This window comes from Pleurodeles waltl, chromosome 3_1, assembly GCF_031143425.1.
Source record: "Pleurodeles waltl isolate 20211129_DDA chromosome 3_1, aPleWal1.hap1.20221129, whole genome shotgun sequence".
Taxonomy (NCBI): domain Eukaryota; kingdom Metazoa; phylum Chordata; class Amphibia; order Caudata; family Salamandridae; genus Pleurodeles; species Pleurodeles waltl.
The window spans coordinates 898,819,196-898,836,016 of record NC_090440.1 but is presented as its reverse complement, the minus strand read 5'-3'; the positions used below and the strand labels follow the sequence as shown (position 1 = coordinate 898,836,016).

At 43.2% G+C, this 16,821-nt stretch overlaps 1 protein-coding gene across 2 annotated transcripts in view; it reads right to left on the bottom strand.

Moving 5' to 3' along the window:
- The window catches only part of MEAF6 (MYST/Esa1 associated factor 6), a 115,941-nt gene that overhangs the window by 21,977 nt on the left and 77,143 nt on the right, over positions 1 to 16,821 (bottom strand). The window contains exon 6 of one of the 2 annotated variants that reach the window (XM_069223876.1): positions 2,885 to 2,914. The exons of the other annotated variant lie outside the window; for it this stretch is intronic. Coding sequence (XP_069079977.1) covers positions 2,885 to 2,914 — 30 coding nt within the window. The remainder of the gene's footprint in view (positions 1 to 2,884; positions 2,915 to 16,821) is intronic. 2 annotated transcript variants of the gene reach the window in all.

The window sequence follows — 16,821 nt, the reverse complement described above, 5'->3', positions numbered from 1 at the left end:
GTGGAGTCGTCGACGACGAACGCATGGAGATCTTGATCGTCGACAGCCTTACCGAAGAGTCTACCGTCGAATAGGCCGTCGACGATGGTAAAGCAGATACCGTTGTTATTGTCGTAGACGATGAAGTGTATATCCTCGTCGACGATGATGTCGTCGTCATAACTGTCGTCGATGGAATAGTGGAAGTCGTCCTCGACGGTGGAAAAACACACAGACGGTCTCTGGTACATTTTTAGCTGCAGAAGTAGATGAAGGCCTTTTGAACGGCACAGATGGTGGTACAGAGGATGATTTCTTATGCCTTTTAGAACTGCTGGCATGACCTCTCGCCCCTTTCCTGGAAGATTTATGAGGTGAAGTAGAGGGGCTGCGGCCCTTGTAAGACCCTGAGGCAGTCTTTGTGGGCTTTCCTTGATTGTTGGGTAGGAGATCTCATGTAAGATCTCGCCCTTTTTGATGACTTTTTGGATGTTGAAGAGTCATCACTATCAGAGTCAGAGACTGGATTATCTCTGTACTTACGTTTTTGCAGCCAAATTAATAATCTGCCTTCTCTATCCTTAAGAGTTTTAGAGGAAAAGGTACGACAAACCTTACAGTCCTTGGCTGAGTGGTCTGGATAGAGGCAGTATATGCAATCCTGATGAGTGTCTTCAGAATGTAGTCTTTTCTTACCACAAGTTTTGCAATTTCTGAATAAACCCTTCTTCTCCTTGCCAGACATGTTGTAGGTGTTAACCCCAATCAATCAAAACAAGTTTTAGCAGAGAAAAGATGGCTTCCAGGTAATCCAAAGGTGTGAAGAAAGAGCAGAGCTCTGAGGAGACTCCCTAGCACGACGTGCGGTTGAAAATCTGAGGTGCTGGAGCTTCTCTCAGGAGGATTCTAGAGGGTGGTGTCGTCTGATTGGTGGATGCTCAAGTTTGGTCTTTTTTCTTAAAATGACTATGATAAACTATTAAATTGAAGAGGCCTAGGGCGCTTGTATTAATATGTTTCAACACTACTTGTGTAATTGTACTGGGGGCTACCATCTCGACGACGGGGAATGATTCAAGCATGTGAATCTATGAAAGTTCCAATACTGGAGTAACTTTTGTAACTATCTTTTGGAATAATTTTTCTTCCATAATGTTCCACGAGGTAACAAAGAAACAGTACTGCATGCAATGAGTAACAAGCAGGCTAACCCACTTTTTGGTAACATAAGGATACGTATGTTGGGTAGTAATCCTAATGTACTCGTCGTACAACCTAAGACACAATTACAAGTAACATATACTTGAGCAAATCAATGATCTCAAATACTGTAAGATGATCTGAACAAGGCAAATGGAAAAGCAGAGATGATGTTCAGTAAGTCATGTTTTCCCAAATGTAGGACGTTTATTTTGAAGGCAAACATGAACAATGAGAGGGAAAAATTGGCCATTAAATTCTAATCACAAGTCATTTCCAAGGAGAAAATCTTGTAGGATGTAGAAGAATAAACATGGCACTTATTCAATGCCAGCAGCTGTGGTTTGCAGATGGTTTGTGACATTTCCGTAATGAAATGTAATTAAATTATTTGGAAGAGGCATAATGATGAGGCCCTGTGGACAACTTTGAACTAAAACTACAACAAAGTATGCCCTGTGTTTGTCAAAGAGCTAACCAGCTTAGTACCTACGCAGAGTGGTAGCTGAGTGTCGGGGAGGAGAGGACATAAAATAATACAATTCTAGTATCAGTTTATAATGCAGTCTAAAGGACAGTGTGGGCGACCCAGTATTACTCAAACCAGCGGGTACAAAAGATTTGAATAACTGAATCATGATTTAGGGTATGTGAACTTTATACAGCCTGTTTCTCTCCAAAGATATTTACCCTCCTACACATCTTGGGAATTGACAATGTGGCAGGACCAGCAAGGACAATTTAAAAAGTAAAGACCCCAAGAGAGAGGGGAAGCAGGGGCCTCACCCTCTAAACAGCAAAAAAGGGACAAGTGGTAGAATGGAGAAACTGGAGGAAAGCACTCATGTTAGTAAGAAAGAAAAAGAAGAAAAAAAACAAAACAAAAAAACATGGGTCACAAACCATCGTAGGGAGGCAGGCTGAAGAAGCTGAACAAGGCTTCACATTTGACTTGCGGCTGCTCCCCTTTCAACAATCTCAGGATGGTATTTTTCCCTGACAACAGAAAAGTATTCATAGAAAAAAAGTTCAGGGGGAGAGCATCACTTATTAAAAGATAAACGAGGGAACTAAGGGACTTGAGGGTGTCCGGGGGTCCCAAGCTTATCAGGTGGAGATTTCATCACGGGACAAATACATCATATAATGTGATGACGCGATTGACCAGTGATGAAGTCTTAGAACCGATTTAGTTTCTAGGGTGTGGGGATTAGATGTGTCTAATGTTAACTAATTAATTTCAACTGGCAGTTGAGGAGATGATGAATAAAACCCCAGACAGGACTAAAACCTAACGCTTAAGCACAAGGTTCAGAGGGTGGAAGTGACAGAGCCACTGAAAAGAGGATTGCGGAGGATGAGTGGTGAATCCAAGGGGGTGGAGGGTTGGGGCAAGCTGGTGAATCCTGAGAGGGCAAGCCATAATACAGATTCTAGATTGTCAGGTAGTATTACAGCACTTTTTTGGAACCCTTTCTAAGTGCATAATATATAAAATAAAATATATACAAAGATGGTCTGAGTTCATGGTACAGTTACAATTAAGTTACTTATTACTTCTGGGCAAATACTTTTCCTTGCAAATGTGCAACCCTAATCTACTAAACGTACCTAAACTTAAACAGATTAACAATTTGAAAGAAGCACACTTGACTAAACACTACCAGAACAGCACAAATACTGATAAAAAAAAAATCAAACTTACTCAAAGTCATAATCAAACATGCCAGACGGGCTGAGGGGCAGCATAGGAAAGGAAGAAAGCAATAGATATTAATATAGTAGTTGATTACATTAATTAGCAGTGAAGGCAGAAATGAGAATACCTCAAGACAAAGGAGGAATTGTAAGACGCAGTTGTCAATACTTAAGCAGGGGATACACAAGCAGCACACAAGACACACAATTCTAAGGCAAAAATTGCTCATCTCACACAAAATTATTCAACATATAAAAAAAATGAGCTACTCATTACTCTTTTCCGCATTTTGTAAGCACTGAAATAAACAATGATATGCAACTTATTTTCCATTACAAATGGAAAGTAGGCAATTTGAACTAAATGCTATGGCCCAGATTCACAAACAAAGTAACATTTTTGGTCTACGTTGAGATCAAAAGTCTAACGTTATTACTTTTGGTATTCAGAAAGGTAAGATACGAGTTGTATCTTTATGTCCACCCTCGGGAAGGAATCTCCGAGATTGGATCGGATTCCGCCCTGAGGGCAAACATAAAGATAAGACTTCTTACCTTTCCGAATATCGAAAAATCGTAAAGTTAGACCTTTGGTCTAAACTTAAACCAAAAGTCTAACGTTACCTTTTTGAATTGGGTCCTATGTTTTACAATCTTGAAGCCGCTAGGACGATATCAATCTTTCTTTCTTTTTTGTGTCAGGAAAACATACTCTGCCTCCCTCTATGTGGAATGCTGTTTTTGCATGCAACTATTTCCGTAAGCAATCTAAATGCTTTCAATATGCAATCATGGCTTTGTCACAAGATAAATGTTCTTGAAACTATATTTATATAATAGCTTACTCCAAAGCATGTCATCTGGGAAAAGGGTGATATAGTAACTAAAAAAAGACTGACTGGGATTAAAATATTTTTGAATCATATAGTAGGAATGTTAACATGGCCAATAAACAGCCACCACACTCAGCCTCCGGATTCACTAATTACACAAAAGCTGGAAGATTTTCATTCAACAGACATGCACCAAAGCCAATCAGAGATGAAGCTTTGGAGTTATTAAATATGGAAACAGACTTTTCCTCCACTCTCATTTTATTATGTGTTGAGGTAAGAAATTAGTTACTGTAATTCCAGTTCTCCAGCATTGGTCTCTTTCATATATTCAAATGCTTGAATCATTCCCTATAGTCAGGCTGGGAAACCCTGGTAATTTTAAAGAGCATTAAACAGTGTTTGTTCAGTAGCGCATCCACCTCATTTGAAGCAACTCCAACTTCAGTCAATGAGGTGGAAGTGCTACGTCTTCTACTCCTTCTTGAGGACAACATAGCTCAGATTTCTACCGGACGTCTTGTGTGACAGAGCCTCAAAGGAGAGCTCTGCTTAAACCTAGCAGTGACCTTATCTTATTGCCATTCTAGTCTTACCATAGAACTGTCCCTCTTTAATTTGTGAAATTTCTTTTCAAATCCTGCTTTCCTTGTGGACAGCAAAAGATTTATACTGATCCACATGTGCAATGTATTTATTGCCCTTATCAAGCGCACAAGGTCTTGCTCTGTGACATTGTCAGACTCATCCACCAAACCTAAAGAACAGGGAGAGGAGTGTGGCACTGTATGTTTTGAAAAGGAAGAAAACATACCCTATTTCCAGGGGGAGGTTCCCCATCATCTGTGGATGATTCAGTGAAAAGTGCTCCACCGCGCACTTCCATGAAGTAGGCACAGTTTTTCCAGATTTGAGCTTACTATATAACAAGCCTACAGACACCTCCTCACAGGAAAAACTGAAAATTCTTTTGTAAATCACCCCAGTAAGCACAAACTCGAACCTGTGCCAAAATCCGGTTTCTATGATGTTCGGTCTTAACTGTTGTGCTCAGAATTGAAGAAAAAACTATTTTCGTCGTCGGCATTTCCACTGATATCAATAGGACAAGCCTCATATACGACCATGAGAAAATCATCCTTGACAAAAACAAAGACTGTATGGTATTCTCAGCCTTACAATTATAAATGATTCAAGAATGTGAATATATGAAAGATCCAATGCTAGAGGAGTAAACAATTACTTTTGTAATCATTTTAGCTCAACAACAATATTAAAATATTTAAAATGTTCATTTGTGATTTAAGATTAACTGAAAAGCAAGCCCCAGTAAAAACGTTTTTTAAAAACAAAACAAGTAATTGTTGTAACTTTCTTTGGGTCAGACTTACCTTAATATTTGTTTAATTTGCCCCTTTCTACATATTAGTGGAATAATTGAAGAGTAAATCAAAAGACAAGCTACATATGAGCAGGTGCAATAAACTGGATGCACTGACATACTGAACAAGATGAAGCCTAGAGCATGAAATATTAGAACACTGAAATTGTTTTAAACACCTAATAAAACAATAACATTTTTTAAAACAAGTCTTAATGTACTGGGCATCATAATTTAAATAGGACAACATTTACATCAGGAGGACATTTAGGCTATTGGTGGTGTGACTATTATAGGGAAGTAAGTTATCCCTGTTATTAGATCCAAATCATCTTTGCCTTCAGTTCAGGAAGCCAGATTAAAAATTATAAAGAAAAGAGTCGGCATATTATACCGGAGGCAAGGTCCAAACTTGTGGTACTAGATATTCTAGCTTGTAGAGTTCCTCCACAGACATAATCATGTGGGCATTGCAGTTATTGTTTGCTAAGTTGGACGTACAAAATAGTGTGATATGAAATAGCTGGTATAGGACTGTCTTATTATTTTGAAGGGGTAATAAGTATAACTAAAGTGTGCTAACCTGAAAGCATCATAGCCCTAAAGAACATATCTAAATTTTCCCCTAGCCCTTCAGGACTGGCACACTAATCCTACCTAACATCATTCACAATTCATTTGTACCATCAAGGTCAGTACATCAGAAAGAAGTCAACTCGTTTCAACCATCTTTTCCTTCTGAAAGCAGTCATATCTCGTCACTAGCGGGGTTTACAGCTTTCTTCTTAGTTGGACTAGATCATGCAGGATTCTTGGATGCAGAACACAGTCAACAGAGGTTACAATTTCAAACTTTTCATTGATAATTCATGCTTAAGATCAAAATCTTGTTAGGTCAAAAGGAAGTAAGAAGACTCTGCCTCATTGTTTTTGCACCATATCATGGTCGTATTTGTACCTGGCATTACATAATGGCATTGGGACCCACACCGAACACTTAAGTCAAGGTGACTAAATGAAATCATGGCCATGTGTCGGAAGGAAGCACTGGTTGTGCCCGGTCAAAGCATTACTTTCCAATTTGGGGACCATTAGAATGACATTGTGTGTGATTATGTGGCAGGCTATGCCAATGGAAATCATCTTTTGGTCTCAACACGATCATGAACTTCCCCCCAATTCCTGTTGGCAGTCCACGCCATAACTATTTTATGATATTAATGGAAAATGTCACTTACCCAGTGTACATCTGTTCGTGGCATTAGTCGCTGCACATTCACATGCTGTGCACATCCCGCCATCTGGTGTTGGGCTCGGAGTGTTACAAGTTGTTTTTCTTCGAAGAAGTCTTTTCGAGTCACGAGACTGAGGGACTCCTCCCATTTCGGCTCCATTGCGCATGGGCATCGACTCCATGTTAGATTGTTTTCCCCCGCAGAGGGTGAGGTAGAGTTGTGTATGCTAGTAATAGTGCCCATGCAATGGAGTAATGTACATAATGTAGTTTAAAGTAATATATTTACAAATATACAGATGTTCAAGATTAACTTCTAAACGGCTACAGGCTCCCGGGGAGGCGGATGGGCGCATGTGAATCTGCAGCGACTAATGCCACGAACAGATGTACACTGGGTAAGTGACATTTTCCTTCGATGGCATGTGTAGCTGCAGATACACATGCTGTGCATAGACTAGTAAGCAGTTATATCCCCAAAAGCGGTGGTTCAGCCTGTAGGAGTTGAAGTTGTTTGAAACAATGTTCGTAGTACTGCTTGGCCTACTGTGGCTTGTTGTGCCGTTAGCACATCTATACAGTAGTGTTTGGTAAATGTATGAGGCGTAGACCATGTAGCTGCCTTACATATTTCGGTCATTGGAATATTTCCTAGAAAGGCCATGGTGGCACCTTTCTTTCTAGTCGAGAGTGCCTTTGGTGTAATAGGCAGTTCTCTTTTTGCTTTAAGATAACAGGTTTGAATGCACTTAACTATCCATCTAGCAATGCCTTGTTTAGAAATTGGATTTCCTGTATGAGGTTTTTGGAAAGCAATAAATAATTGTTTTGTTTTTCGAATTAGTTTTGTTCTGTCAATGTACTACATTAACGCTCTTTTGATGTCTAATGTATGTAGTGCTCTTTCGGCTACAGAGTCTGGCTGTGGGAAGAACACTGGTAATTCTACTGTTTGATGTAAGTGGAACGGTGATATGACTTTTGGTAAAGATTTAGGATTTGTCCGTAGAACTACTTTATGCTTGTGTATTTGAATAAATGGTTCTTGTATGGTAAATGCTTGAATCTCACTTACTCTTCTTAAAGATGTGATGGCAATTAAAAATGCAACTTTCCATGTTAAGTATTGCATTTTACAAGAGTGCATGGGCTCAAAAGGTGGACCTATGAGTCGTGTTAAGACAATGTTGAGGTTCCATGAAGGAACTGGTGGTGTTCTTGGTGGTATAATTCTCTTTAGACCTTCCATAAATGCTTTTATGACTGGTATCCTAAATAGAGAAGTTGAGTGTGTAATTTGCAGGTAAGCTGAAATTGCTGTAAGATGTGTCTTAATGGAAGAAAAAGCTAGCTTTGACTTTTGCAAATATAGCAAGTATCCTACCATGTCTTTGGCAGATGCGTGTAAGGGTTGAATTTGATTATTATGGCAGTAATAAACAAATCTTTTCCACTTATTTGCATAGCAATGTCTAGTGGTAGGTTTCCTAGCTTGTTTTATGACCTCCATACATTCATGTGTAAGGTCTAAGTGTCCGAACTCTAGGACTTCAGGAGCCAGATTGCTAGATTCAGCGATGCTGGATTTGGGTGTCTGATCTGTTGTTTGCGTTGCATTAAACAGATCTGGTATGTTTTGTAGTTTGACATGAGGCACTACTGAAAGGTCTAGTAGTATTGTGTACCAAGGTTGTCTTGCCCATGTTGGCGCTATTAGTATGAGTTTGAGTTTGTTTTGACTCAACTTGTTTACTAGATATGGAAGGAGTGGGAGAGGGGGAAAAGCGTAAGCAAATATCCCTGAACAACTCATCCAGAACGCATTGCCCTGAGACTGATCTTGTGGGTACCTGGATGCGAAGTTTTGTCATTTTGCGTTTTCCTTTGTTGCAAATAGATCTATATGTGGTGTTCCCCAACTCTGGAAGTAAGTATTCAGTATTTGGGGGTGAATCTCCCATTCGTGGATCTGTTGGTGATCCCGAGAAAGATTGTCCGCTAGCTGGTTCTGAATTCCTGGAATAAATTGTGCTATTAGGCAAATGTGGTTGTGAATCGCCCAATGCCATATTCTTTGTGCCAGGAGACACAACTGTGTTGAGTGTGTCCCTCCCTGTTTGTTTAGGTAATACATCGTTGTCATGTTGTCTGTTTTGACAAGAATGTGTTTGTTGCTTATTATGGGTTGAAATGCTTTCAGCGCTAGAAATACTGCCAATAGTTCTAAGTGATTTATGTGAAACTGTTTTTTGGTGAGTGTCCCATTGTCCTTGGATGCTGTATTGATTGAGGTGTGCTCCCCACCCTATCATGGAGGCATCTGTTGTTATTACATATTGTGGCACTAGGTCTTGGAAAGGCCGCCCTTTGTTTAAATTTATACTGTTACACCATTGAAGCGAGATGTATGTTTGGCGGTCTACCAACACCAGATCTAGAAGTTGACCCTGTGCCTGTGACCACTGTGATGCTAGGCACTGTTGTAAGGGCCGCATGTGCAACCTTGCGTTTGGGACAATGGCTATGCATGAGGACATCATGCCTAGGAGTTTCATCACCATTTTGACTTGTATTTTTTGTTTTGGATACATGGCCTGTATTACATTGTGAAATGCTTGAACCCTTTGTGGACTTGGAGTGGCAATCCCTTTTGCTGTATTGATTGTCGCCCCTAAGTATTGCTGTGTTTGACACGGCATAAGGTGTGACTTTGTGTAGTTGATTGAGAAACCTAGTTTGTGGAGGGTTTCTATGACATACTTTGTGTGTTGTGAACACTTTTCTAGCGTGTTGGTTTTGATTAACCAATCGTCTAGGTACGGGAACACATGTATTTGCTGCCTTCTGATATGTGCAGCTATGACTGCCAGGCACTTTGTAAAAACTCTTGGCGCAGTTGTTATTCCGAATGGCAACACCTTGAATTGGTAATGTATCCCTTGGAATACAAACCTTAAGTACTTTCTGTGTGAAGGATGTATCGGTATATGGAAATATGCATCCTTTAGGTCTAGTGTTGTCATGTAGTCTTGTTGTTTGAGTAGTGGGATTACGTCTTGTAATGTCACCATGTGAAAGTGATCTGATTTGATGTAAGTATTTAATGTTTGGAGATCTAATATAGGTCTCAGACTCTTGTCTTTTTTGGGTATGAGAAAGTATAGAGAGTAAACTCCTGTTCCTTTCTGGTGTTTTGGTACTAATTCTATTGCTTCTTTTAGTAGCAATGCCTGAACTTCTAGTCCTAGAAGGTCTATATGTTGTTTTGACATATTGTGCGTTTTCGGTGGGACGTTTGGAGGGAATTTGAGAAATTCTATGCAATAACCATGCTGGATAATTGCTAGGACCCAAGTGTCTGTTGTTATTTCCTGCCAATGTTTGTAAAATGTGGTTAGTCTCCCCCCCCCCCACAGATGTTATGTGTTGGGGGATGTGTGACTTGGAAGTCACTGTTTGTTTTGAGGAGTTTTGGACTTTGGAACTTTCCTCTATTCTTTTGGAATTGTCCCCCTCTATATTGTCCCCGAAAACGTCCCCGCTGATACTGGCTCTGGTAAGTGGGTCTTGTTTGTGAGGTTGTGGGTTCTGTGCTTTGTCCTCGAAACCCCCCTCTAAACTTTTTTTTTCGAAATGTGCCTCTGCCCTGTGGGGAGTAGAGTGCGCCCATGGCTTTGGTCGTGTCAGTGTCTTTTTTAAGTTTTTCGATCGCAGTGTCCACCTCCGGCCCAAACAACTGCTGTCCGTTGAATGGCATATTCAGCACAGCTTGCTGTATTTCTGGTTTAAATCCTGATGTACGCAGCCATGCAGGTCTCCTTATTGTTACTGCTGTGTTGACAGTTCTAGCAGCTGTGTCTGCAGCATCCATTGCTGACCGTATCTGATTGTTGGAGATACTCTGTCCTTCTTCTACTACTTGCTGCGCTCTCTTTTGGAACTCCTTGGGCAAATGTTCTATAAAGTGTTGCATTTCGTCCTAATGGGCCCTATCGTATCTGGACAACAAAGCCTGTGAATTGGCAATACGCCACTGGTTTGCTGCCTGTGCCGCCACCCTTTTGCCTGCTGCGTCGAATTTTCTACTTTCTTTATCTGGAGGTGGTGCATCTCCTGAAGTATGTGAGTTCGCTCTTTTGCGCGCTGCCCCTACTACAACTGAGTCCGGTGTTATCTGTTGTGTGATGTACACGGCGTCTGTTGGTGGCGGTTTATATTTTTTCTCCACTCTTGGAGTAATGGCCCTTCCTTTTACAGGCTCTTCAAACACTTGTTTGGAGTGTTTTAGCATTCCGGGTAGCATAGGAAGACTTTGATACTGGCTGTGTGTGGACGACAGTGTGTTAAAAAGAAAGTCGTCTTCAATGGGCTCAGCATGCAGGCTGACATTATGAAATGCCGCTGCTCTCGACACCACCTGTGCGTAGGCTGTACTATCCTCTGGTGGCGACGGTCTAGCTGGATAACATTCAGGACTATTATCTGACACTGGTGCGTCATAAAGGTCCCATGCGTCAGGGTCATCTTGACTCATTCCTGTATGAGTTGGGGATTGCATCATTGGTGGAGTGGCTACCGGTGATGGTTGCGGAGAGCATTGTGGCGATGGTGGCGGGGTTACTTGTTTAGCCACCTTTGCTTGTGGCTGCTTGTCTTTTTCCTGAAAGGCAAGTTTGCGTTTCATTTTAATCGGAGGGAGAGTACTGATCTTCTCTGTTTCTTTTTGGATATGGAGCCTTCTTTGTGTATAGTCTGGCTCTATTGTTTCTAATTCCTGTCCAAATCTATGTGTCTTCATTTGTGTGGACAGTCCTTGTTCCTCAGTGTAGGAGCTTGTTTTCGGTTCCGAGGCCGGATGTTTCGGTATCGAAACCTTTTCGGCTGCTTTTTTCGGTTCCGACGAAACCTTCTTTACTTTCGGCATCGTGGTCTCTCGGTGCCAACCCATTTCGGTACCGCTACCTCGGTGCCGAACCTGCTCGGAGCCACTATCTCGAGCCTGAGATTGCTGTGTGGCGGTATCTCGACCGGAGTCGGATGACTTCGCCCCCAGCGTGCCCTTTTTCGGTGCCGATGATCAGTCACCTATTTTTCGGGTTAAGCCATGGCCTGTTGGCGGTGGCGTCCCCTGGGCTTTAGTGTTTTTTTCGTGAGTTTTTCGACGTCTTACTCACGTTTTTCGGCGTTTCTTCGGGCTCAATCTCATCCGAGTCCGATTCCTGGACAGAGAATGTTTCTTCCTCCTCCTCGAAACGCTCTTGTCCTGTCGGCGCCGACGCCATTTGCAGTCTCCTTGCTCTTCGGTCTCTTAGTGTCTTCCTGGACCGAAAGGCTCGACAGGCTTCACAAGTATCTTCCTTGTGTTCCGGCGACAAACACAAGTTACAGACCAGATGCTAATCTGTATATGGATACTTGTTATGGCATTTTGGGCAGAAGCGGAATGGGGTCCGTTCCATCAGCCTTGAAGAGACACGTGGCCGGGCCGACCAGGCCCCGACGGGGGAATCAAAAAAACCCCGAAGGGCCACCGGAGCTCTTCAAAAGTCGGTGTCGATCTGTTGTAACTAACCCGATACCGAACGCAAACAATACCGACGATTTTTCAGAGTTTCTAACTAACTTTCCGACCCGAAACACGGAGCGAAAAGGAACACGTCCGAACCCGATGGCGGAAAAAAAACAATCTAACATGGAGTCGACGCCCATGCGCAATGGAGCCGAAATGGGAGGAGTCCCTCGGTCTCGTGACTCGAAAAGACTTCTTCGAAGAAAAACAACTTGTAACACTCCGAGCCCAACACTAGATGGCGGGTTGTGCACAGCATGTGTATCTGCAGCTACACATGCCATCGAACACTAAACTATATTTAGAAATGTAAATTGTTTTCTGATCCCATTAAAAACAAACGCTTTTTATGGCATGGTTCTTTTAATAGCACTGCCTTCTGCAAAAAAAACAGGCGGATGTACTCTACAAGCGCATTTTGATTACCTAAGAGGGTTTTGACATGCCCTCTCGGCCACAGTGTAGCAAAGTAGCATATTTTGAATACCACCATTTCACCACGCTATTAGAGAACTGAGAATAGATTCTATTGTGAAGAGACTGTTGAGTGATAGTACAATAATCCGTTGAACTTTGGATTTGAGTCCCAGAAAAACTGCTTCTCCATTTAAATGCTAGGAAGACCCTTTTAAGCATCAAGAAGTGGAGTCTGAAATGGAAACGACCAATCCATCACTTACCACTTCTTTGAGCCTTTAAGGACCATGGTCCTCTGTTCCATAGTAGGGTTGAGTTACCAAAAGGGGATCTCCAGTGACTGAGTATACTGAATTCCCTCAAAAAGGATGACCTCACTTTTTTCAGAGTAGACCTGAATCTACAAAGTGAATGTATCCAATTGACACCATGAAGTCCACTAACAGTCATGTAGAGCTTTTGTCCATATCAATGTGCCTTCCTTAAAGGTCACACAATGATGTTTAATCAGGAGGAGAGATATATAAAACAAGGCATAAAAAGCTCCTGTGCCAAAGGTAACAGAATCAGGCTCCAAACGCTAAAGTTGTAAAATATCAGCCTGCAGAAAGAGAGAGGTGTTGAAAATTTGTTGAGAATGAGCCAACAAAAGTGTTCTTGTAAACACTGGTTTTCTTTTCAACATTTTAAAAGAGGTACTACTTGTTCACAAGCACAATGTAATGTTCATGTTTTTGGTAAAAGATGTGGAAAACATAGAATATTAGTATTACAACTTCTGAAATGCCTAATGTGTGTCAAAGCTTAAAAAGGGCTAGAGTCATTTAGAACATAACAACAAAATAAGGTAACGCACATTGATGGCTTGAGTGAAAGAAATCAAGTGCAAATGTACTACATACTATGGCAAACATTTTGGTAAAGCATTAAAAAAAATATATTTTTTTTTTATTAAATCAAAGCTCAGTACAGTAGTAGTGAATGTAGTCAACTCGGATATCTTGGGCAAGGGTATCAGCCTTCATTCAAACCAGCTATCCGTACATTTCCCTGTAGCCCACTATGTAGCTAATATCCCGATAACACATTCTACCCCTTCTATAAACCCCCCTAGGCGCCTAGACCCCTCCCTCCAAGTTCCTCTATATCGTCCCCATAGTGACCATTTTTATCAATTTTCTTGGGGCAGCCCCTACCCCGGTAGGCTACCCGCTCAGCATGAAGACACCTGTCCATTTTCCTCTCCCAGCTTTGGACGGTCAGCGGCTCCGACACACCCCAGGACCGGGCAACATCCCATTTGGCCACCCCCGCTGCTAGTGTCAACCAAGTCTTTTGATGTTTCGACCAGGTTTCTTACCCGGAGACCTGGAGTATTAGCCATCGAGGCTCCTGAGCAACCCAGAGTCCCGTGACCTGGGCCATTAAGTGTATTATTTTCCCCTAGAACAGTTGATTGATCGGACAGTCCCACAAGATATGAAAGAACGTGCCCACCCTGGGCTTCCCCCCCTGCACAGGAGCCTGCGTATTTCACCATCAGTCTTTATGAAAGAGTCAGGGGGTATTTTATACAGGGTATTTTGAAACACAGAGTAGGCAAGGTTGGAACATCATTTTAAATAGGGCGGCACGGCCCATCAGAGACAGGGGAAGCCTCTGCCAATGGAGGACATCTGCCCCAAGCCGGGCCAGCTGGGGGCAGAGATTCTTCTTGAGGAACTCCGATGGGTCTCTGGTCATGCAGATTCCCAAGTACTTAAATCCCTCAGCATTCACCGGAGCCAAGCACTGTGCCGGCAGAGAGATGTCCCCGGTCGTCAGAGGGAAGACCAGCGACTTGTCCCAGTTTATTTGATACCCGGAGCTGAAAAATGTGTTTTAGTCTATCTATGGACCAATGGGGCAGTGTGACATATAGAAGAATGTGATCTGCGTACAACGATATCTGGGCCACCCATTCCTTTTGGGTATACCCCATCCCAGGGGTTCTTGGCGTACTGACGCAGCCAGAGGCTCCAGCACAAGGGCAAACAGCCACAGCGACAGCGGGCATCCCTGCCTAGTGCCTCTATGGAGCTCGAATGAGCGGGACAACATCCAATTCACCTTGACTCGTGCCCGTGGTCCAGTATATAGCAGACGGACCCATGCATAAAATCCAGGGCCAAACCCTAGCCTGGTCAGGACCGTGTGAATATAAGGCCACTCCACACTGTCAAAGGCCATTCTTGCATCTACTGAGAGCACCACTGCCTCTTCCATCCCCGGGACCCCAGTAGCATGAAGGATCCCATACAGGCACCTTAGATTTAGCCTAGTGTTCTTATGTGGCATAAAGCTAGCTTGATCCCTATGTATCAGGGTAGCCATGTGGGAGCGTATTTGGTTTACCAGGATTTTTGCTAAGACCTTGACCTCTGGATTCAGGAGGGAAATGGGGCGGTATGAGCCACAGGACGTCGGAAGTCTGCCCTCCTTATGTGTGACCACCATGGTGGCAAGTCTCTGGTCCTCCTGGAGAACTCCCTCTGCCCTAGCCGCCAGAAACATTTCCAACATATGTGGGGCCACGATATTACCCATGGCCTTAAAATGTTCCACCGGGAGTCCACTAGGGCCCGCTGCTTTCCCTGAGGCAATCTCTCCCAAGGCCTGCTGCACCTCTTCCACGGTCAGTTCCTGATCTAGCAGTTCCCGATCGGTCTCCGTCAACTCCGCCAACGGTAGGTCACGCAGGAACTCCTCACAATTCCCCTGGGTAGTGGCCATCTGGGAGGAGTATACTCATTTATAATAGACGGAATAGGCCTTCCCTATGTCTTCGCTCGCAGAGTATCTTACCCCCTCCTCGCCCCAGATCTCTGCAACCCAGTTCCTACTTCTATCCCTTTTTTCGTGCCACGCTAATAGCTTATTTTCCTTGTCTTCTACTTCATTGATCTTATGTTGCGTGGCTTACTCGTGCCTCGCTGGCCCCCAGATCCTGCAGTTTTTTTGTTTAAGTTGGAGCTTGTGACACCTGTGTGGGTCAACTACCCTCCTCTAAGCACTGCTGCTTCCAAGTCTATTACCTTCTTCTCCAGTGCCATGTAGACCTTATTCTGTTCTTTTTTGAGGCCACCGACCAGCGTCTGAGCCTGCATTCTTACACTGATCATACATTCTTACAGACTCGAAGATTCTTCTCTTTAGGGCCTTACATAAGACACCCAAGAGAAGGAAGTATTTGCAAAGAGGTCTGAATGAGGGAATTCCAAGGTGCAGAAGACACCTTCTAAGACCTTGTCATTTATGACCCATTTGTGGTTTAGTCAAATTCTACTGCTAGCATGCACTCTGCTCTCCTCAAGAGATAATTTTTGTGAGTCCTAGCCAGTAGCCATTTCTAAATTACCTGAGGCTCCACTGAAAGATCTCTAGATCTGATGACTTGTTGCTGTGCAGCCTGTTTGAACATGGATGGAACTTGTCTTGACAAGGAAAAAACATTGGAACAAGGAGAGTTACTATGAGTTCCAAAAGATTTATGTGGCAGGGCATTTCTCTCTCTCTGAAGACACGTGCCCTGAAGCGTGAGATGATCCATTCCACCAAAGCCCTATCACTATTATTTCAATCAAAAAATCCTGGTGGAGAGGAGACTGACTGGACTGCACCAGCCTCAGGATGGCAGGATAGCTGCCGGACTACGCTTCACCCAATCCTCCCATTTGTCTGGGAATAGGGACCAGTGGCCTTTGAGACATTGTTGAAAGGGTCTTGTGCATATGGTGTTGCGAACCATGATTATACTTGAAGCCACTGAACCGGGAAGTGAGGAGTCTTGTCTGGCTGTGGGCTGTTTTAGAATCTGAGGAGTCAGACAATTCAGGTGGATAGAAGACAGTCTTTTCTCTGATTGAAATTCTTTTGCACCTTAGTTGTCCAGCTCAGCCCACAGACAATGAACGGATTAAACTAGAATCTGGATTGAACCATTGTAAGGAAATGCCTCCTTGGCATGGTTACCCCCTGACTTTTTGCCTTTGCTGATGCTATGTTTTGAATTGAAAGTGTGCTGAGGCCTGCTAACCAGGCCCCAGCACCAGTGTTCTTTCCCTAACCTGTACTTTTGTTTTCACAATTGGCACACCCTGGCATCCAGGTAAGTCCCTTGTAACTGGTACCCCTGGTACCAAGGGCCCTGATGCCAGGGAAGGTCTCGAAGGGCTGCAGCATATCTTATGCCACCCTGGGAACCCCCTCACTCAGCACAGACACACTGCTTGCCAGCTTGTGAGTGCTGGTGAGGACAAAACGAGTAAGTCGACATGGCACTCCCCTCAGGGTGCCATGCCAACCTCACACTGCCTATGCAGTATAGATAAGTCACCCCTCTAGCAGGCCTTACAGCCCTAAGGCAGGGTGCACTATACCATAGGTGAGGGCACCAGTGCATGGGCACTGTGCCCCTACAGTGTCTAAGCAAAACCTTAGACATTGTAAGTGCAGGGTAGCCATAAGAGTA